A 21,620-nucleotide genomic window follows, 5' to 3' on the forward strand; every position below is an offset into this window, starting at 1 on the left:
CTTGCTTTTTTTTTTCTTGCAGACTCACTTTCAGGTAGCTCCTACAGTCATACCTCTTGGGTAGTATCAGCATAGTTGGGCCAGTTTTTCCCATTTTGGTGATGTCTCAGGGAAGGACTCTGGTTGGTCCATTGTGTGTCACATGCCTGTTGGGTGTGCTTGGTCAACTAATGCCAGGGGTGAGCTCTTGTAAGAACGTGGAAACTCCTGTGGGAAATACGTGATTAAATATAAGAGCTGAACCATTAAAAAAAAATGGAATAATACCAGTTGCAGCAACATGGATGCAGTTAGCAATTATCAAACTAAGTGAAGTAAGCCAAAAAGAGAAAGACAAACACCATATGATGTCACTTTTATGTGGAATCTAAAATATGAAACAAATGAACCTATTTTGAAACAAAATCACGTGGTTGCCAAGGGGGAGGGATATGGAGGGGAGGGGTGGAGTGGCAGTTTAGGATTAGCAGGGTCCCATCACTTCATGGGAAATAGATGGGGAGACAGTAGAAACAGTGTCAGACTTTATTTTTGGGGGCTCCAAAATCACTGCAGATGGTGATTGCAGCCATGAAATTAAAAGACGCTTACTCCTTGGAAGGAAAGTTATGACCAGCCTAGAAAGCAGAGACATTACTTTGCCAACAAAGGTCCATCTGGTCAAGGCTATGGTTTTTTCAGTGGTCATATGTGGATGTGAGAGTTGGCCTGTGAGGAAAGCTGAGCATGGAAAAATTGATGCTTTTGAACTATGGTGTTGGAGAAGACTCTTGAGAGTCCCTTGGACTGCAAGGAGATCCAACCAGTCCATCCTAAAGGAGATCAGTCCTGGGTGTTCATTGGAAGGACTGATGCTGAAGCTGAAACTCCAATACTTTGGCCACCTCATGTGAAGAGTTGACTCATTGGAAAAGACCCTGATGCTGGGAGGGATTGCAGGCAGGAGGAGAGGGGGATGACAGAGGATGAGATGGCTGGATGGCATCACTGACTTGATGGGCATGAGTTTGAGTAGACTCCGGGAGTTGGTGGTGGACAGGGAGGCCTGGCGTGCTGCGGTTCATGGGGTCGCAAAGAGTCAGAAACGACTGAGCAGCTGACCTGAACTGAAGCTTTTACATGGCTTCCCTGATAGCTCAGGTGGTAAAGAATCTGCCTGCAATGCAGGAGGCTCTGGTTCGATTCCTGGGTTGGGAAGATCCACTGGAAGGGAAAGGATACCCACTCCAGTATTCTGGCCTGGAGAATTCCATGGACTATACAGTCCATGGGTTTGCAGAGTTGGACACAACTGAGCGACTTTCACTTTCTTTCAAGCTTTTAGATATAGAATGGAGAGACAACAAGGTCCTACTGTATAGCATATAGAACTGTATTCTATACCCGATGATACACCATAGTGGAAAAGAATATTTTAAAAAAAAAGAAAGAAACTGTAGGAGCTGAAGTTGTTAAAGGAGAGCTGCTATTTCCAGGAAAGGGAAGATATGACTGGGAGAATAAGAGAGTGGTTCTGTTACTTATGTAAAAAGTCTTTATTGTACTATTTCTTAAAACTCTCCATGGGCACCTCTGTATAAGTGGAAACTGATGAGCAAAATATCCTCTTACAGAGTTGGAAGTGGTTTTAGGAGATTTGGAAAACAAGAGAGTTTTCAGCCCTATATACAGAGGCTATACTTAGAGTACAGTTTTGTTCTGCTCCCAAGAGACCTAGTTTGGTGGTCTGGAGTGGATCAGTTTCTCTACTACAATACAGCCAACACTTTTGATGTTTTCTGTAAACTGACTTCCCTTTCTGACCTCTTTCCTTTCCTGCTTGCAGATTGTGCTTGAGAACAGTAGCCGAGAAGATAAGCATGAATGTCCCTTTGGCCGCAGTAGTATAGAGCTGACCAAGATGCTGTGTGAAATCCTGAAAGTGGGCGAGCTGCGTAAGTACCCTCGTTTCCCACAGGGTATGAAGCTTGGCAGAGATCCGGTTTCTGGGGATGCTCTGACCTACAAGCAGGGTTCCCAGGCTGCTGACTGCTGAGTATGGGCATCATTCCCGTGGACCGAACATTCTTTGACTCAGGTTTCCCGTGTATGTATTTCTGCATGTCTGCTCTGGGAATAAATATTAAAATCTACAGGAATGGAAAAATGTGCAGGTATTGTGACCAAATTAAAAATATTGTAAGAGTGCATATTGCTCTGTTTAGGAAAAGATCTGTGGGTTTCTTCTTAAAAATTCATTTTTAAGCTACCAGTAGATCATTTTCTTTTTGCTTTTTGAAACATCTTTCTTATATAAAGAAAAATTGCACACTTTAATGAAATTCTCTTGCTTCTAGTATTTTACTTGCTTAGAATCTTTTCTCTGTGAAAGATAGAATTATTGAAGGAAAGGAGTAGCTGATCATGAAAAATGTGGTCAGAAATATGTTTATTGCTCTTTTCCTCCCTTACACAGTGTTACAGAATTTAAGAGAGAATACCTAGAAATAGAGAGCATGATAATTTTCTTGCCATTTGCTCCCTGGCATAATTTGGCTTTAACCAGTTAAGGCAAATCTGATTTAACCTGGCCTGCAATCATTGTTAACACTGAGTCTCCCTATAGTAGCTAAACTCCATTCCCTATAACAGCTATAGAGCCGACACACATATAAATCTTTTTTTGTAGACTTAATAACATAGGCACCAGCAAAAGCTATTTATACCAGAGGAATGTCTAGTGTTCGGTATTATTATGAAAGCATAAATATTTAGTCACCTGTTTGAGAGCATAAAATAATGGTCTGTAATGATTGATGGGGAGGAATCTAAAGATGAAATTGGAAAGGGGGTTATGTTTTATTTACAGTGTAAAACTGACTACTATCACTGCTGAGGTAAATTTTAAAATGTAGAACTTAATAAGGAAAAAAGCTAAGAATTTGAGCCTGTTTGACCAAGAACAGCAAGTGTTATCATCCTTCCAATGTGGGTGGGAAAAGAAACCAAAGTGGGTGTGGAACTCCCATGAAAATTCATTATTTATGAGCCCAAATTAGGTCATTTTTGCATTAAAAGAGTAACAACCTATCCTGAGAGATGTCTGTGTAGTCTGCTTAGGTTCACTTATCACCAATGCTAACATTTCATTTTTACCTCAATCCTTGACCTGAGTTATCCTTCCTACTCTTCATTTCACTAACTTATAGAGATTTATGTCTGCTGTGTAGCTTACTAGGTATTCCACTGAAGAATTAAAGTCCTGAATCAAAAAAATCCTCCTGAATTCCTCAGTCTGATAAGCTCGACTATTTCCTGTTTATCTCAATTTGATGGGGAAAAGTATAGACAGTCACTTGCTAAAAGGCACTGATGACTATCCAAGATTTTCAGAAATGAGAACAGTCACGCTCTGCTTGGCTGGTATATCCTGTGTCCAGATCACTGCCCTGCAGTGTCCTTTTCTTGTCCTGCCTTCATTTTTGTCTTCCCCAGTGGCCTGCTTTGGCTCTCTACTCTCACCCTGATGATGGCAGAAGGTATGCTCTTGTGTGCTTTGACTGTCATACTTTGAGCTGTCATACAGCTTTCTGCTTTTCTCCTTTGCCCAATGGACATGTGTCCATTATGCTACAAGTTAGCACAGAACAGAAATATGATGGACTAGAAGGAGAATGTTGGGGACAACAGGCAGCAGGGTTCTGTCTTGACTACTTATGACATTTGTGTCCTTGAGTAACGAGTAGCAGACTTCACTACGTGTTCATATTCCTACCTCTGCCTGGTGTAGAGCACCCGCCCCAGATTTTTGAGGACCTGGTAGTCAAGCCAGGAGCCAGGAGAGAATCCCATTCCTATGGGCTGAGGTAACCAAGTAAGAATGAAGGCAAATACCTCTGGGATCCCTGGAGGTATTCCAGACACTATGCACCATTTCAGAAGGTGAGAACCTTCTGCTGCAGAGAAGCCCTCCAATATGCTGCTGCAACTTGCTTAGCACCTGCTCAGGTCTGGTTTCTCACATCTCCGTGGCAGGCTTCCTTTCGTCTAAGATGATAAATGCATCTATTCATTCGTTTAATAAAAATCTACTGATTAATTACAATATGCCAGAGACTATGTTGAATACTGTAGGTACAAAGGTGAGCCAGATATGGTCTCTGTCCCCAGGAGTCAGTCTTCCGCTTGAGAAAGTATGTGAGTTGAAACTGATGTTTTTCCCTCTTAGTTATAAATGTGTGTTGATATATTCATAAATATTTGTATATATACACCCATTATCTGATCTAAAACATGATTTTCAAATTTCAGTAGTCTGAGCTTTCAGGGTGACCTGGGTTCACCCTCTACTGACTGCAGAGCCCATTTCTGACATTTTGCAAGCCTACCAAAGACCCCCACGTTTCTGAAGTCTACATGCCCAAATTGGTTGTTTTCCACTCATAAAATATTAAAGGATTGCTACATTCTGATTGAGTGCTCGATAGCAAATGATGAAACACCCTGGAGTAAGAGGAAAATTGCTTTTTAATGGATTGCCTTTTGTCTGTTGCCATATTAAATAAGTTACTAATAGAAAAAGTAAATCTAAGCATACCCTTACGTTGAGGAGATGTCTGTTTTTCTTCGGAGGAAAATTAGGTTCACACACAAATCCATCTTCCTTTGGTTTGTGTATGTTTGCTTTTCTCCATTCCCAAATCATGATTTGTGTTAATAATTGACCGGGAAGATCATGGTCACGTTACGTCTATGAGCAAGTACCGAGACTGAAGAAGTACCAATTAAAATTCTAACTGATTTTTCTACAATAGTAGGAAGATTCAATTTTCTAGAAATGTTTTGCCTTTTGGTTTAACTTAAGGTCTTTTGAGGGAACCCGCTTCTGAAATACCAATTATATCTTAGTGTCTGAAGCAAACATATTAATGTTCAGTTAAATTACTAATACCGAATATTTATGCACAGGGTCTTTTTGGATTACTTTTAAAAAAGCACTATTTTTCTGCATCCCAGTTATTGGCATTGTAAGATGCAAATGTTTAGTAGTGTAGTCTGTAAAACAATGCCTGTTTATATTCTCAGAGCACTTTATCAAGGTATCTAATTGAAGTCTGTAATACCCCCGGGAGTTAACCAACATCAATAGCATCTATTTTTATTAATGAAGAGAAGACTTGTGCTTCCTGCCTATTGTCTAGGGTCACTGAATTCAAATTGGTGTTCAGGTTGCTCAAAGAGTGGTTCAGAAAGAGGCGGGGAAGTCAAGTGTTTACATTTTGGCATCTGAATGACCTGATTTGAATCATAGCTCAGCTATTAATCAGATGCCTTGGGCATGCTTCTTCTCTGTTCTGAGCTTTCTGGTTCCTTATCCATAAAATAAAGATACCGTCTACTGCATATAGTTGTTGGGAGGGTTAAATGAGATCATGGATGTGCTTTAGGTGGAAGATGATAGTCTTTTTTCAAGTGATGCGATTTTACTTCCCATAAACAAACAAACTGCAAGTTAAGCCAAGGAGGGAAAGTGCTCTGATTTAAGTGACAACTGGAAGCAAGATCTGGAACCGTGTCCTCTGTTTCTTCATTCCGTACATTCTGTTGTTATTGTTCAGTCACTCAGTCCTGTCCGACTCTTTGTGACCTCCATGGACTGCAGCACGCCAGGCCTCCCTGTCCTTCACAAGCTCCTGGAGCTTGCTCAAACTCGTGTCCATTGAGTCAGTGATGCCATCCAACCATCTCATCCTCCGTCGTCCCCTTCTCCTCCTGCCTTCAATCTTTCCCAGCATCAGGGTCTGTTCTAATGAGTTGGCTCCTCGCTTCAGGTGGCCAAAATATTGGAAGTTCAGCTTCAGCATCAGTCCTTCCAGTGAATATTCAGGATTGATTTCCTTTAGAATTGGCTGGTTTGATACTGGCTTTCTTTATGGGGCTTGTTTGAGGCACTTGTGTTCTTTTAGTTTCAATTTTAAAAATCACAAAAAGAAGAATCCTATTGACCTAGAGGTAGTCTCACATCCCCCTGGCCTGGGTTGTAGAATTGTCAGCCCCACGTAGAAGAAGATCGAAGCAGAGGGAGAAAGTTTTCAAAAGGAGAAGTGTGTTTGTGAATGTGGGGTGGGTGAGAGTAGGGGAAAGCAGGAAATGGTTTCCTTACAAAGGAAAGGAGGCATAATACAGGCTAATCGATTCCTTATGAAGAAACCCTGCTCCTAACAGGAGCTAACAATGATAACTATTGTTTTTGCTATTGTAGTACTGTTTTGAAAGCAATAATAAGCTTCTGAGGGATGCAAAGAAAATTTGATTTCTGATACAAATAGGTTAATTACTTATACTCTGGATAAGGATCCAACAGATAAGTTATATTCCAATTGCAGTTAGAGCTAGGATATTTATTTTTATTTCTCATTCGTTCAATAGCTAGAGCTCTTCCTCTAGGTTGTTGTTTAGTCACTAAGTGGTACCTCTTTTGAGACCCCATGGGTCCAGCCAGGTTCCTCTGTCCATGGAATTTTTCAGGCAAGAATGCTGGAGTGGGTAGGCATTTCCTTCTCCAGGAGATCTTTCTGACCCAAGGATTGAACCCAGGTCTCCTGCTTGGCGGGAGGATTCTTTACCGTGGAGCCACCTGGGAAACCTATACTGATGACGAGGACTTAGAACACACACTTCATCCTCAAGCAGTTCACGTGCTGACTGGAGAGGCTTTCACGTAAACAAATAATTATAAAGCATCTTACTATTTGTAGATTACATTTAAGATATATTAATGTTCCTAGGGGCATTGTTTAGTTATTTTGTTCATGGAAAGCCATGCAGGCTGAGGAAGGGATATGACATTGCTCAAGAAGAGATTTTTTTTTTCTTTTTAATTTATTTTTTACTGAAGGATAATTGCTTTACAGAATTTTGTTGTTTTCTGTCAAACCTCAACATGAATCAGCCACAGGTATATATATATCCCCTTCCTTTTCAACCTCCCTCCCATCTCCCTCCCCATCCCACCCCTCTAGGTTGATACAGGGCCCCTGCTTGAGTTTCTTGAGCCAGACAGCAAATTCCCGTTGGCTATCTGTTTTATATATGGTAATGTAAGTTTCCATGGTACTCTTTCCATACATCTCACCCTCTCCTCCCCTCTCCCCATGTTCATAAGTCTATTCTCTATGTCTGTTTCTCCACTGCTGCCCTGTAAATAAGTTCTTCAATACCATTCTTCTAGATTCTGTATATATGTATTAGAATATGATATTTATCTTTCTCTTTCTGACTCACTTCACTCTGTGTAATAGGTTCTAGGTCCATCCACCTCATCATAACTGACTCAAATGTGCTCCTTTTTATGGCTGAGTAATATTCCATTGTGTATATGTACCACACCTTCTTTATCCATTCATCTGTCGATGGACATCTAGGTTGCTTCCATGTTCTAGCTGTTGTAAATAGTGCTGCAGTGAACAATGGGATACATGTGTCCTTTTCAATTTCGGTTTCCTCCGGGTATATGCCTAGGAGTGGGGTTGCTGGGTCATATGGTGGTTTTATTCCTAGTTTTTTAAGGAATATCCATACCATCTTCCATAATGGCTGTATCAGTTTACATTCCCACCCACAGTGCAAGAGTGTTCTCTTTTCTCCAGCATTTATTGTTCGTAGACATTTTGATGATGGCCATTCTAACTGGTGTGAGGTGATATCTCATTGTATTTGAATGTCTCTAATAATGAGTGATGTTGAGCATCTTTTCATGCATTTGTTAGCCATCTGTATGTCTTCTTTGGAGAAATGTCTGTTTAGGTCTTTTTCCCACTTTTTGATTGGGTTGTTTGTTTTTCTGGCATTGAGTTGTATGAGCTGCTTGTATATTTTGGAAATTAATACTTTGTCAGTTGTTTCGTTTGTTATTATTTTCTCCCATTTAGAGGGTTTTCTTTCACCTTGCTTATAGTTTCCCTTGCTGTGCAAAAGCTTTTAAGTTTAATCAGGTCCCACTTATTTACTTTTGTTTTTATTTCTGATACTCTAGGAGGTGGGTCATAGAGGATCTTGCTTTCATTTATGTCGAGTGTTCTGCCTGTGTTTTCCTCTAAGAGTTTTGTAGTTTCTGGTCTTATATTTAGGTCTTCAATCCATTTTGAGTTTATCTTTATGCATGGTTGTGTGGTGTTAGGAAGTGTTCTAATTTCATTCTTTTACATGTAGCTGTCCAATTTTCCCAGCACCATTTACTAAAGAGGCTGTCTTTGCCCCATTGTATATTCTTGCCTCCTTTGTCAAAAACAAGGTACCCATAGGTGTGTGTGTTTATTTCTGGGCTTTCTATCTTGTTCCATTGGTCTATGTTTCTGTTTTTGTGCCAGTACTATACTGTCTTGATGACTGTAGCTTTGTAGTATAATCTGAAGCCAGGAAAGTTGATTCCTCCAACTCCATTCTTCTTTCTCAAAACCGCTTTGACTGTTTGGGGTCTTTTGTATTTCCATATGAATGAAATTTTTTGTTCTAGTTCTGTGATAAAGGCTATTGGTAATTTGATAGGGATCTCACTGAATCTGTAGGTTGTGTTTGGTAGTATAGTCATTTTCACAATATTAATTCTTCCTACCCAGGAACATGGAATAGCTCTCCATCTGTTTATGTCATCTTTGATTTCGTGTTTAGTGTCTTATAATTTTCTATGTACAGTTCTTTTTGTCTCCGTAGGTAAGTTTATTCCTAGATATTTAATTCTTTTATTGCAACGGCAAATGGGATTGATTCCTTAATTTCTTTCTGATTTTTCATTGTTAGTATATAGAAATGCAAGTGACTTCTGTGTATTGATTTTGTATCATGCAACTTTGCTAAATCCACTGATTAACTCTAGTAATTTTCTGATACTATTTTTAGGGTTTTCTACATACAGTATCATGTCATCTGAAAACAGTGAGATCTTTGCTTCTTCTTTTCTGATCTGGATTTATTTTATTTCTTATTCTTCTCTGATTGCTGTAGCTAGGACTTCCAAAACTATGTTGAATAACAGTGGTGAAACTGGACACCCTTATCTTGTTCCTGATCTTAGGGGAAACACTTTCAGTTTTTCACCATTGAGAATAATGTTTGCTATAAGCTTATCATATATGGCCTTTACTAAATTGAGGTAGGTTCCTTCTATGCCCATTTTTTGAAGAGTTTTAATCATAAATGGGTGCTGAATTTTGTCAAACGCTTTTTCTGCATCTGTTGAGGTTATCATATGATTTTTATCTTACAATTTGTTAATATGGTGTATCACATTGATTGATTTGCATATATAGAAGAATCCTTGCATTCCTGGAATAAACCCAACTTGATCATGGTGTATGAGCTTTTTGATGTGTTGCTGATTTCTGTTTGCTAAATTTTTTTTGAGGATTTTTGCCTCTATGTTTATCAGTGATATTGACCTGTAGTTTTCTTTTTCTTTGTTGTCTTTGTCTCGTTTTGATATCAGATGGTGATATCAAATGATATCAAATGATCAGATGATGGTGGCCTTGTAGAATGAATTCAGAAGTGTTCCTTCCTCTGCATTTTTTTGAAAGAGTTTTAGAAGGATAGGCATTAGCTCTTATCTAAATGTTTGATAGAATTCTCCTGTGAAGCCATCTGGTCCTGGGCTTTTGTGTTTTGGGGAGATTTTTGATCACAGCTTCAATTTCAGTGCTTGTAATTGGGCTGTTCATAATTTCTATTTCTTCTTGGTTCAGTCTTGGAAGATTGAACTTTTCTAAGAATCTGTCCATTTCTTCCAGGTTTTCCATTGTATTGTCATATGGTTGTTCATAATAGTCTCTTATACTCCTTTGTATTTTCTGCATTGTGTGTTGTAACCTCTCCTTTTTCATTTCTAATTTTGTTGATTTGATTCTTCTCTCTTTTTTTCTTGATGAGTCTGGATAAAGGTTTGTCAATTTTGTTTATCTTCTCAAAGAGCCAGCTTTTAGTTTAATTAATTTTTACTGTTGTTTCTTTCATGTCCTTTTCATTTATTTCTGCTTGGATCTTTGTGATTTATTTCCTTCTACTAATTTTGGGGGTTTTTGGTTCTTCTTTTTCCAGTTGTTTTAGGTGAAAGTTAGGTTGTCTATTTTATGTTTTTGTTGTTTCTTGAGGTAAGATTGCTATAAACTTTCCTCTTAGAACTGCTTTTGCTGCATCCCATAGGTTTTGAGTTGTTGTGTTTTCATTGTCATTTGTTTCTAGAAATTTTTTGATTTCCCTTTTGATTTCTTCAGTAACCTGTTGGTTATTTAGAAATGTGTTGGTTAATCTCCACGTGTTTGTGTTTCTTACAGTTTTTTTCTTGTAATTGATTTCTAGTCTCATAGCGTTGTGGTCGGAGAAGACTCTTGATACGATTTCAATTTTCTTAAATTTACTGAGGTTTGATCTGTGACCCAAGATGTGGTCTACCCTGGAGAATGTTCCATGTGTACTTGACGAGAATGTGTACTCTTCTACATTTGGATGGAATGTCCTGAAGGTATCAATGAGATCCATTTCATCTAATGTATCATTTAAGACTTGTGTTTCCTTATTAATTTTCTGTTTTGATGATCTGTCCATTGGTGCGAGTGGGGTGTTAAGGTCTCCTACTATTATTATGTCACTATCAATTTCTCCTTTTATGTCTGTTAGTGTCTGTCTTATGTATTGAGATGCTCCTATGTTGGGTGCATAGATATTTACAATTGTTATGTCTTCCTCTTGGATTGATCCCTTGATCATTATGTAGTGTCCTTCCTTATCTCTTGTAATCTTCTTTATTATTTTGAGGTCTATTTTGTCTGATATAAGAATTGTTACTTCAGCTTTCTTTTGCTTTGCATTTGCAGGGAATATATTTTTCCATCCTCTCACTTTCAGTCTATATGTGTCTTGAGGTCTGAAGTGGGTTTCTTGTAGACATCATATATATGGGTCTTGTTTTTTTATCCATTCAGCCAGTCTGTGTCTTTTGGTTGGAGCATTTAATCCCTTTACATTTTAAAGTAATTATTGATATATATGTTCCAGTTTGAAGAAGGAAATGGCAACCCACTCCTGTACTCTTGCCTGGAAAATTCCATGGATGGAGGAGCCTGGTAGGCTACAGTCAATGGGGTCGCAAAGAGTTGGACAGGACTGAGTGACTTCACTTTCTTTCTTTCTATAGTTCCTTTTGGAGAAGGGAATGGCAACCCACTCCAGCGTTCTTGCCTGGAGAATCCCATGGGTGGAGGGGCCTGGTGGGCTGCAGTCTACTGGGTTGCAAAGAGTTGGACATGACTAAGCAACTAACACACACACACACACACACACACACACATTCCAATTGCCATTTTCTTAGTTGTTTGGGGTTGATTTTGTAGATCTTTTTTTTTCCCTCTCTCTTGTATTTCTTGACTATATAAGTCCCCAACATTTGTTGTAAAGCTGGTTTGGTGGTACTGAATTCTCTTAACTTTTGCTTCTCTGAAAAACATTTCATTTCTCCATCAATTTTGAATGAGACCCTTGCTGGCTACAAGGATTTGGTTGTAGGTTTTCCCCTTTCAGTGCTTTAAATATATCCTGCCATTCCCTTCTGGCCTGCAGAGTTTCTGCTGAAAGATCAGCTGTTAATCATATGGGGTTTCCCTTCTATGTTACTTGTTGCTTCTCCCTTGCTCTCTTTCTTTGTGTTCAGTCTTTGTTAGTTTGATGAGTATGTGTCTTGGCATGTTTCTCCTTGGGTTTATCTGGTATGGGACTCTCTGTGCCTCTTGGACTTGACTATTTCCTTTTCCATGTTGGGGACATTTTCAACTATAATCTCTTCAAAATTTTCCTCATACCCTTTCTTTTTCTCTTCTTCTTCTGGTACCCCTATAATTTGAATGTTGGTGTGTTTGACATTGTCCCAGAAGTCTCTGAGACTATCCTCAGTTCTTTTCATTCTTTTTACTTTATTCTGCTCTTCAGAAGTTATTTCCACCATTTTATCTTCCAGCTCAATGATTCATTCTTCTGCTTCAGATATTCTGCTATTGTTTCCTTTTAGAGTATTTTTAGTTTCAGTAATTGTGTTGTTTGTCTCTGTATGTTTATTCTTTAATTCTTCTAGGTCTGTGTTAATTGATTCTTGCATTTTCCCCATTTTGTTTTCAAGGTTTTTGGTGATCTTTACTATCACTACTCTGAATTCCTTTTCAGGGAGTTCGCCTGTTTCCTCTTCATTTATTAGGACTTCTGTGTTTCTAGTTTGTTCCTTCATTGGTGTAGTGTCTTTCTGCCTTTTCATTGTATTTTTTAAACTTATTGTGTTTGAGGTCTCCTTTTCCCAGGCTTCAAGGTTGAATTCTTTCTTCCTTTTCATCTCTACCCTCCTAAGGTTGGTTCAGTGGTTTGTGTAAGCTTCATATAGGATGAGATTTGTACTGGGTTTTTGTTTGTTTTTCCTCTGACGGGCAAGGCTGAGTGAGGTGGTAACCCTGTCTGCTGATAATTATGTTTGTACTTTCGTTTTGTTAGTTGTTTAGATGAGGCGTCCTGAACAGGGTGCTACTGGTGGTTCGGTGATGCTGGGTCTTGTATTCAAGTGGTTTCCTTTGTGTGAGTTCTCTCTATTTGATACTCTCTAAGGTTAGTTCTCTGGTAGTCTAGGGTCTTGGAGTCAGTGCTCCTATTCCAAAGCTCAGGGCTTGATCTCTGGTTAGGAACGAAGATTTCACAAGTGGTTTGTTATGGCATTAAGTGAGGTTAAAACAAATGTTCAAAAACGAGAAACCAAAGATGAACTCGACAAATGGCAGTTACAAAATCAGGCAAATAATAATTAAAATAATGGAATATACACATATACATATACACCCATGAGCAAAGTCAAAACAGTCCAACAAAAATAAAATACAGTAGACTGACCTGGCAAACAAAGGAAATAAAAAATTATATTTACCAGTTAAGAACAAAACTAACTAAAGCAGAAACTGGAAAACAAAACTAAAACAAGGTGCCAAATGGGGAATAATGCAATGAAAACAAAACTGACAAATATGTTGAGAGGAAAGGAAAGAAAGAAAAGAAAGAAAGAATAGATATGCAGAGTTAAATAGAGGTAGATGAAGAAGATTTATATACATTAAATATTAACTGCAAGGGGAAAAGAACAATAGGAAAGGCAAACAAAGGAATAAATGTAGAAAAATATAATAGATTTTTTTAAAATTAGAAATTAAAATTATAAAAAAGAGAAAAGAAGAAAAAGGAAGAAAAAAGGGGAAAAAAAAGGAAAACTTCACAGAACTGCAAAAGCCTGGTGTAGAGGCAGAGGTTTATAACAACAATAAAAGTGTGACTGAATATAAACCTATACATATACATCCATAAGCAAAATCAAAACAGTCCAACAAAAATAAAGTACAATAGATTGACCCAGCGAACAAAGGAAACCAAAAATTGTATCTACCAGAACAAAACTAGCAAAAGCACAAACTGGAAAATAAAACTAAAGTAAAGTGCCAATTGGGGAATAAAGCAATGAAAATAAAACTAATATGTTAAGAGGAAAGGAAAGAAAGAAAAGAAAGAATAGATATGCAAAGTTATTTCAGAAGTATTTTCAGCAGAGGTAGATAAAGATTTATATACATTAAAGATTAACTGCAAGGGGAAAAGAACAGTAGGAAAAGCAAACAAAGGAATAAATGTAGAAAAAATAATAACAGGTTTTAAAAGTTAAAAATTTTAATTAAAAAAAAAGAAAAAAAAAAGGAAAACTCCACAGAACTGCAAAAGCCCAGTGTAGAGGCAGAGGTTTCTAACAACATTGAAATAATAACTAATAATAATTAATTACTAATTAACTGAGGGAAAAAAAGCTCAAAAGCTTAATTAGATTTCATAGTGCCAATAAAATCCACAACTACAACAGAAGAGGAAAAAAGGGGAAAAAGAATTCCAAGAGAATCTACAGAACACGTCAAAACATAGAATAATAAATGTTTTTCTTGAGTCACTGCTGTCAGAGTCCTTTTCCTCTCTGGGAGTCACAGTCCACCTCCCCTCTCTAGGATGCCCTCCAACACTGCTGATCTCTGGACCTGTTGTGGGGGCAGCTCAGATTCCAGTCTGGTCCTACTCCTGTGTTTTCTTGCCTCCAATGTCCACAGCTATCAGAACTAGTGTGTTTTCTTTTATGGGAATTCTCAATGACCTTTTATCTATTCCATAGATACAGAGTCTGCATAGTTGATCGTGTGGATTTAATCTACAGCTTGTACAGCTGGTGGGAAGGTTTTGGGTCTTCTTCCTTAGCCATGCTGTCCCTGGGTTTCAACTGTGGTTTTATTTCCACTTTTGCATGTGGGTCGTCCACTGGGGTTTGCTCCTGAGGCTGCCCTGGAGGGCTTTGGTTTGCCCCTGTGAAGGCCAGGTGTGGAGGTGGTGCAGCTGTTTGGGTCTCAGGGGTTCTGGCAGCACCAGGTACTCAGGGGAGTTGCAGCTGGGGCAGCAGGAAATACAGTGCTCTAGAAGGGTATGGCAACCAGGACTGGCCAATACGCTCCAGTATTCTTGCCTGGCGATCCCCGCTCCCTGACAGAAAAGCCTGACAGGCCACAGTCTACAGGATCGGAAGAGTCGGACACTACCAAAGTGACCCTGCGTGCATAGATGCAAGCCTTTTCTGCCTGTGGCAGCCCTGGCCCAGTGAGAGTTGAACACGAAGGTGGGGCAGCAGCTGCTTAGCTTACAGGGACCCTGGGGGCGCCAAGTGCGCAGGGACAGGGACTGCCTCCGCTGCAGGAGTTATGGCCCTACCAGAGTCTTTGAGCCTCTTGTAGCTGCCAATCAGAAGGCCTGTTTGGCGAGTCTGTCTCCGTAGCTCCGCCCATTCAGGCACTTAGCTCCCTTTCCTGGGGTCCTTCTCTGCTGTTCAGAGCGTCAGGCACGTAGAGAGGCCCCCCTGGTCCTACACTGTAGATCGGTGCACCAGGCACTTAAAGGGGCACCCTGGGTGGCATCCTATGCTACAGTTCAGTGCGTCAGGGGTTTGATGGGCTAGTCTCTGTATTGTTCAGCTGCTGATGCTGGTGTTGTGGGGAGAGACAGGCTGTGGTGATGTCTCCACCCCCTACACGTGACTCAGCAGTATAGCCTTGCTTCCATGACTGCCCTCTTTCCTCCATAGGCATTTCCCACCACAGTCTCCTCCTTTCCATCCCCTCAATCCATCTCTCCACAGTCAACAGCAGCCCTCGCCCTGAGATTGCTCCAGAATCTCTAAACTCTTAACTCGCAGCTGTTGCACCTTCCAGGACCTGTGTCCCTGTCCGGGGTATGTATGGCTGTGGCAGGGACTGTCTTGATTCTCATTCCATTTAGGCTGCCACAGATCAGCTGGTTCACTCTCAGCCTTAAATGTTTCTCCTCTGACTCAGACAATTGCCCTGATGTGGGGATCAGACCCCTGCTTCAGTTCCCCCACCCGCCACCCACTAAGGGCAGGTCCAGTCCTACTAACACTCCTGTTTTTCCCCTTAGTTCCTTCATCCTATCGAGTTTATGTGGTTCTATATATTCTTTTCCACTGGTCAGGTACTCCTGTCTGCTCTCAGATGGCGTTCTGCATGCACTTCTGTGTCTGAAGATGTATTCCTGATGTATCCGTGGAGAGAGATGTACTCCACATACACCTACTCCTCCGCCATCTTGTTCAAGAAGAGATATCTGAGTGTGTGTAATCATGAAGATAAAGAAAAGAATAACCAGGCAGGCACAGTGGGAGGAAGCTGTTGAAAATTCCAGGTGGTGAGAATTGTAGGTGGAAAGACCAGGAGGTTCAGAGAATTCTACAGTCTGCTCTTCTTATCTGCTGGTTCTGCATCATTAGATCCAACCAATCCTGGAACCAGTCCCTCGCAGATATGGAGGGCTTGTACTTCAGTATAGCAAAAGCAGGAAGCTTGAGGGAACAGGCAAATGGAGGAAATTCTGACAGGAGAGGCAAAGATAAAGATAAAAGGATTTGCAGCACAGAGGTGTCTGGATTTCACCAGATAGTGAAGTGGGAACCAGTAGAAGAACTTTAACAATAAAAAGAAATGTTACAGTCCTAGGCATAAAATTCTAGAACTGGATTATGTTTTCTGGGTGTGACAAGACCTTGAAAGCATGACAATATGCAGTGCCAGGACCAGAGACAAACTTATCTTACTCTAGCCTAGCCCAAGTGATGAATGGAGAGTCAGTTAGGAGGTTTTCAGCTTCAAGTAATCAAAATCCCAACTCAAAATGGCCAACATGAGAAGAACATTTATTGAGTGTCACAGCTTCAGACTTGAGTAGGTTCTGGGTGTGGTCATCTGTTTAGTGATGTCACCAAAGACCCAAGTTCTTTCCATCTTTCGGTTCTGCCATTCTTGGCATTACCAAATTTGTCCTTGTGCTTATAGCAAAATGGCAGCTACCATCACATGGTCCAGAAGAACAAGAGGCTGTGTCTTCCAGAGAATCTTTCTTAGGTGTATAAAAATGTTTTCAAAAGCCCTTCAGATAAGATAGGATGTGTTCAGGGTGGTATGACTGTAGACCCAAAAGCCCTTTAGCAAACTTTTTCTCATGTCTCTTTGTCTAGCCTATGACCATGTGCTTGTGTCAAACTCAGTCACTGAGAGGGGACTAGAATATTTAAAGGTCATAGCAATCATCAGCTTCTCCCAAGATTGAAACTAGTCTTCCCTGCGTGGCCATAGGATGATGGGTAGCTAAAGAAAATTGGGAAACTAGTCAAACCCTTAATTCTGTCCCTTTACTTTGAAACCTATTTTCTGCATTTTCTTTACTGCTACAAAAAAACTATAACAAATTGAATTCAGATTATAGCCCTCTGTCATTTTGCCTTTATTGGGAGTTGAGGAAATGCACTGTATTTTTTCAGGTCACAATATCAAAGGTTGCAGAAAAATGGAAATTGAAGTTTGATTATAATGTATTTCATTTTTCATCACTTTGCTACTAGAGCTCCACTACCTTATTTTCTTTTTAGCAAATGGATATTCCACTTCCTCAATTATGCTTCCGCGTGTGTTATTCTCCAGTGTGTTCTGAAGGGCAGGATGGACACATATTTATGATTGAAGCCTTCATATTTCTCTGAAATAACTTTGCCATCTTCAGCTGTTTGACTATACCATAATTAGATTAAAATTTAATAGCTACTTCTCTGTTAAAAAAAAAAAAGATACAAGAACAAAATCTGCATCACACACTATGAAAATGTTAAGCATTTTCTTACCTTGTCTTTCGGTGGAAATATTTATTATCACATACCAGTGGAGCTGAGTGAAGCACCTCGTATAATTCATCACCCAGACACCTCTGCTTTAGCAAGTAAAAATAACACAGATGAGCAATCTGGAGGACTCTGGAGTGCACAGCAATTAGAATAGACACTTAACTCTGGGACATTGGTGTTTTCGTACTTGGAGAAATACATCCATCACTTTCATTCTTAGAACATCCTGGCTAAAGAAAACTCAAGGAAATTAGCTTTTAACAATTAAACCTTTTAAGGACATTTTTCCTCCTAATACTAGCTTGTACCCATGATCCTTGGCAAGTTGAAGCCTCTCAGATCTTGATTCTGTCTTAAATGTTTATGTTCTACTTCTTTATATTCTATACTTTCATACTCTATTTCAGCCTTAAGTTTAATGTAAGCAAATAAGCAAAAGTTACTCAAGGTCTGAACCTGGATTTAGGAAGTTACATGCACTTTTGCCCCAATTTAAAATGTCATAGGAGAGAGTATAAAAGTCATTCCAAAGTGGTTGTTTAAAATAGTTATGAAACTGATATTATATACATATATATATAATGTAATATTACTCAGCCATGAAAAGGAACAAAATCAGGTCATTTGTGATGTGAATGGATCCAGAGTCTAGAAAGATGGTACAGACAAGGCTGTTTGAAGGCAGGAATAGAGATGCAGATGCAGAGAATGGCCATGGGACACAGCATGGGAAGGAGCAGGACTGACGTGTGTACACTACTGTGTGTAAAATAGATAACGGGGGGAGGCCTCTGTGTAACACAGGGAGCCCAGCTCAGTGCCCTGTGATGGTCTGGAGGGGTGGGATTGAGGGGCAGGGGTGGGAGGGAGGCTCAAGACTGGGAGGGCATATGCATACATACAGTGCACATTCACTTCATTGTACAGCAGAAACTAACACAACATTTTAAAGCAGTTATACTCCACTAAAACTAAAATTAAACAATTGATATCAGGATTTACAATAGTAGTACCATGAGAGGGAGGGCCTGATTTCTGTATCCGGAATCAGAAGCCCTGGTTGATAGACATCAGTGATTCTGTCTTTGTCATGATGGCTAGACATATTGCTCCTTGGCCTCCCATTTGTAACACGGGAAAATCATCATCATCTGAAAATCAGAGGAAGAACGTCAGTTAAAGCGTTTTGTTAACTGTAAAATGCTGTCCTATTGAAGGAAGTAACTCGAATATGCAAAGATTCAGAGACACTGAAACGCATCTCATCCCACAGCAAAGCCAACTCTTTCTGTATATCCAGGGGCTGTCATACGAATCTGAAGTTCTGGGGTGTTTTGTTGGTGTGTCAGAAGGCTGTCCTTGTATATCCTTCTGAATCATAGTGTAATGTTTTTCTCCATAGACACATGGTTGCTGAGAAAAAGTAAGTTTGGCAGTTTGAAAGAATATATCAAGCACATCTTAATTATAAATGGATGAAAATAATTTATAGTTACCATAGGCTTTTTTAGGACTTGCCCTTTTTTACATTATTTTTGAGAAGATACATAGCTGAAAACAATCAGTATCCATTCCTCCTGTCAAATTAGGTTATAGATTGAGAGGGAAGCCTGGTAGATTTGCCCGCCTCATGATGAGGAGAGACATACTGACAGAAGACAGATGCCCGTTGTCATCTTCTTCTGCCTTGTAGCAATACTTTTCGTCCAGGTTCATCTTTAACATCCCTTTTGGGTGACTGTTCTGATTCCTCCCTGAACTGCAGCTGAAACAGGGTATCACATCCTCCTCTAAACTCCTAAATCACTTTATCTGTGTCTCTTCTGTTGTACTTTCAATCGCATTAAGAGTTTTAACCTTTGATTTGTGGCCCTGTTTCCCCTACAAATCGAGGTGGTTTACTGAAAAGTGTAAAGATAACTTGAAAATAATTAAATGGTGAAAACAAAGGCAATTAAAAAATAAAACTGAAAAAGTAGATTATGAGTGTTTTCAAAGTACATGTTATAAAGACCTTTGTATTGATAGTTACTAGCAGTGGACCTTGGATTTGGCTCAGAGATCCGTTTATCTCAGGGAAGCCAAAGCAACTCAGTAACAGAAAACAGAACGGTACCCATTACGTCTGAATAAACTCTATATGAAAACTGAAATGCTAATTTCAATAAATCCAAAGTGGTATTTGATAGCATTAATGTCATCTGTTAAAGACAGAATAGGATACATTCTTAGTATCATTTTGTAAACTATTACAATGCAACAAACCAACATGATATTTAAAATGGTAATAACAAAATTGCTTTCCCATTAAAATCTGGAACTAGAGTATGATGCAAAGGATACTGATAGACACAAATAGAGGTACAACACATTGATAGAAACAAAGTACTTTAAATTATAGACAATAAAACTATCTAGAAATCCCTGAAGAAGCAATGGAAAAGCTGTTAGGATTAATATAAGTTAGAAGAGTAGCTACATAGTGGATAAACAAAACTTTGTAACATTTCCATATGTCAGCAATAATTAGTTAATTATAAAATGGATAAAAAGGGTTTTTCTAGCAATGGCAATAAAAATGTAAACTGCTTCAGAATAATCCTAACAGAAAACATCTTGGGACTAGCGTGAAGAAAATGTAAGAGTTTACTAAGATATGCAGCACAAATTTTAAATAACTAAACAAGTGTTTTATTCCTGGGAGGAAAACATACATACTGTGATCAAGATTTAAGCTCCCCAGTCAATGTGCAGGCTCATATCTTGTTCCAAAATGCCAATGGTATCTGGGATGGGAACGTCACAGAGCGATGGTAGAGTTCATTTGGAAGAATAATAATGTAAAAGTTGGTAAGGAAGAATTGATAAGGAAGAGCAATGATAAATGAGTGGAAGTAAAAGTATTTCTTTTTTAAAAAACATTTTTTTGCAAGAGAGTCCAAAGAATTCATTCACATATACCTTTCACCCTGGTTCACCTACTATTATGTTCACATTTTACCATATCTGCTTTACCATTCTCTCTCTTTCTCTCTCCGTCTATGCACACACACACACATACATACATACATACATACACGTATTCACAATAGGGAGTATGTGAAAGATATGAAAAAAATGTGTCTTGTTGCAGAAAAAAATTTAATATATTTTTTAAAAAACTCAAATAAATAAAAATGATTTTAAATTGGATCCAGCTCTGGCCTGCTGTCTCTTAGAACAAAAAGTGCCCAGAGCACTGCCCAGCAAGAGACTTCCTTGGATGGCTGTGGGGAGGGAAGTTTGGGATGTCACTGGATGAGGCATCATGATGAGAGCCGTGGCAGGAGCCGGGCTCAGCACATCTCACCACTGGGAGTCTGAGAGAGGCTCCCTGCTAGCTGCCACCTTCTCAGTGCAGGTCAGCAGCATGTATGATGAGTTTCATTGTCTTCCATTCTGTTCAACAATACTGGGGATGTGGCTTACCAAAAATCCAGTGGTTACATATGTGAAAAACTATGGATTTCAGGACATGCAGCTTCTTATACAAGTAGAAACATCATTTTTTAAAAACCATAAAAGTAAAGTAATCCCAGTAGATGAATCAGGCTGTGTAAATGGATGGTATCTTCAGTTCTCATCTGGGAAATCAATCTAGTATTAAAGTTACTAGTCTCACTCCAAAAATGTGACACATGAAAACCATCTTCCTCTAGTTCTGCAGATGTCTGTCTCTTCCAAAACCCAGGGTTAGACCCATAGGCTATTTTTCCCCCCAGAGCATTAATCACACTTTGCAGAACTTATTGTAGGATTGTATCCCACCAGGTTATGAGCTAAAAGACCCTAGGATGTGGTAAAAATAGAATATTAATTTGGGGGGGATGAAATTAGAGAAAAAGTATAAGTAGAATGCTGTAAGTTTCAACTAGAAGGTAAAGCGGTATAAAATAGATCAGAAAAAGAAAGGAATTAAAACAACACAATCAAGATGTTAGGCTGCACTGAAATAGTGATGAGATGCTAAGTTATAAGATTTTAAAACCAAAATATATATGTGCCTAACAAAAATAAACACACAAGAAATCCAGGAGGATACCCACACCTTCAGTCTTCAGTTCATTTCCTACAGTGCTGGATTGACCCAGGGAGACCCATTGGTTGAGACAGCAGCAATGGACAGAAGCTCTAGGATGCCTTTGAAAGCTTCTGAGGGCTTTGGATGGATTTTCCTGGTCCTGGAGTAGATTAGGAGATGACTGTCAATAGAATCTCCCAACTCTGGGCACTTGAACTTCAATCAAAAACCACTTGTTGATCTTTAAAGATGAGTAAAAAGAATCTATTTAAAAAAAAAAAAAAGCAAAACAGG

General features: G+C 39.2%; 1 protein-coding gene across 4 annotated transcripts in view; it reads left to right on the forward strand.

Moving 5' to 3' along the window:
• Positions 1 to 21,620, forward strand: part of ELMO1 (engulfment and cell motility 1) — a 559,777-nt gene that overhangs the window by 303,348 nt on the left and 234,809 nt on the right. For all 4 annotated transcript variants that reach the window (XM_043463190.1, XM_043463189.1, XM_043463192.1 and 1 more), the window contains one exon: positions 1,826 to 1,934. In XM_043463190.1, coding sequence (XP_043319125.1) covers positions 1,826 to 1,934 — 109 coding nt within the window. The remainder of the gene's footprint in view (positions 1 to 1,825; positions 1,935 to 21,620) is intronic.

This window comes from Cervus canadensis, chromosome 3 (assembly GCF_019320065.1).
Source record: "Cervus canadensis isolate Bull #8, Minnesota chromosome 3, ASM1932006v1, whole genome shotgun sequence".
Taxonomy (NCBI): domain Eukaryota; kingdom Metazoa; phylum Chordata; class Mammalia; order Artiodactyla; family Cervidae; genus Cervus; species Cervus canadensis.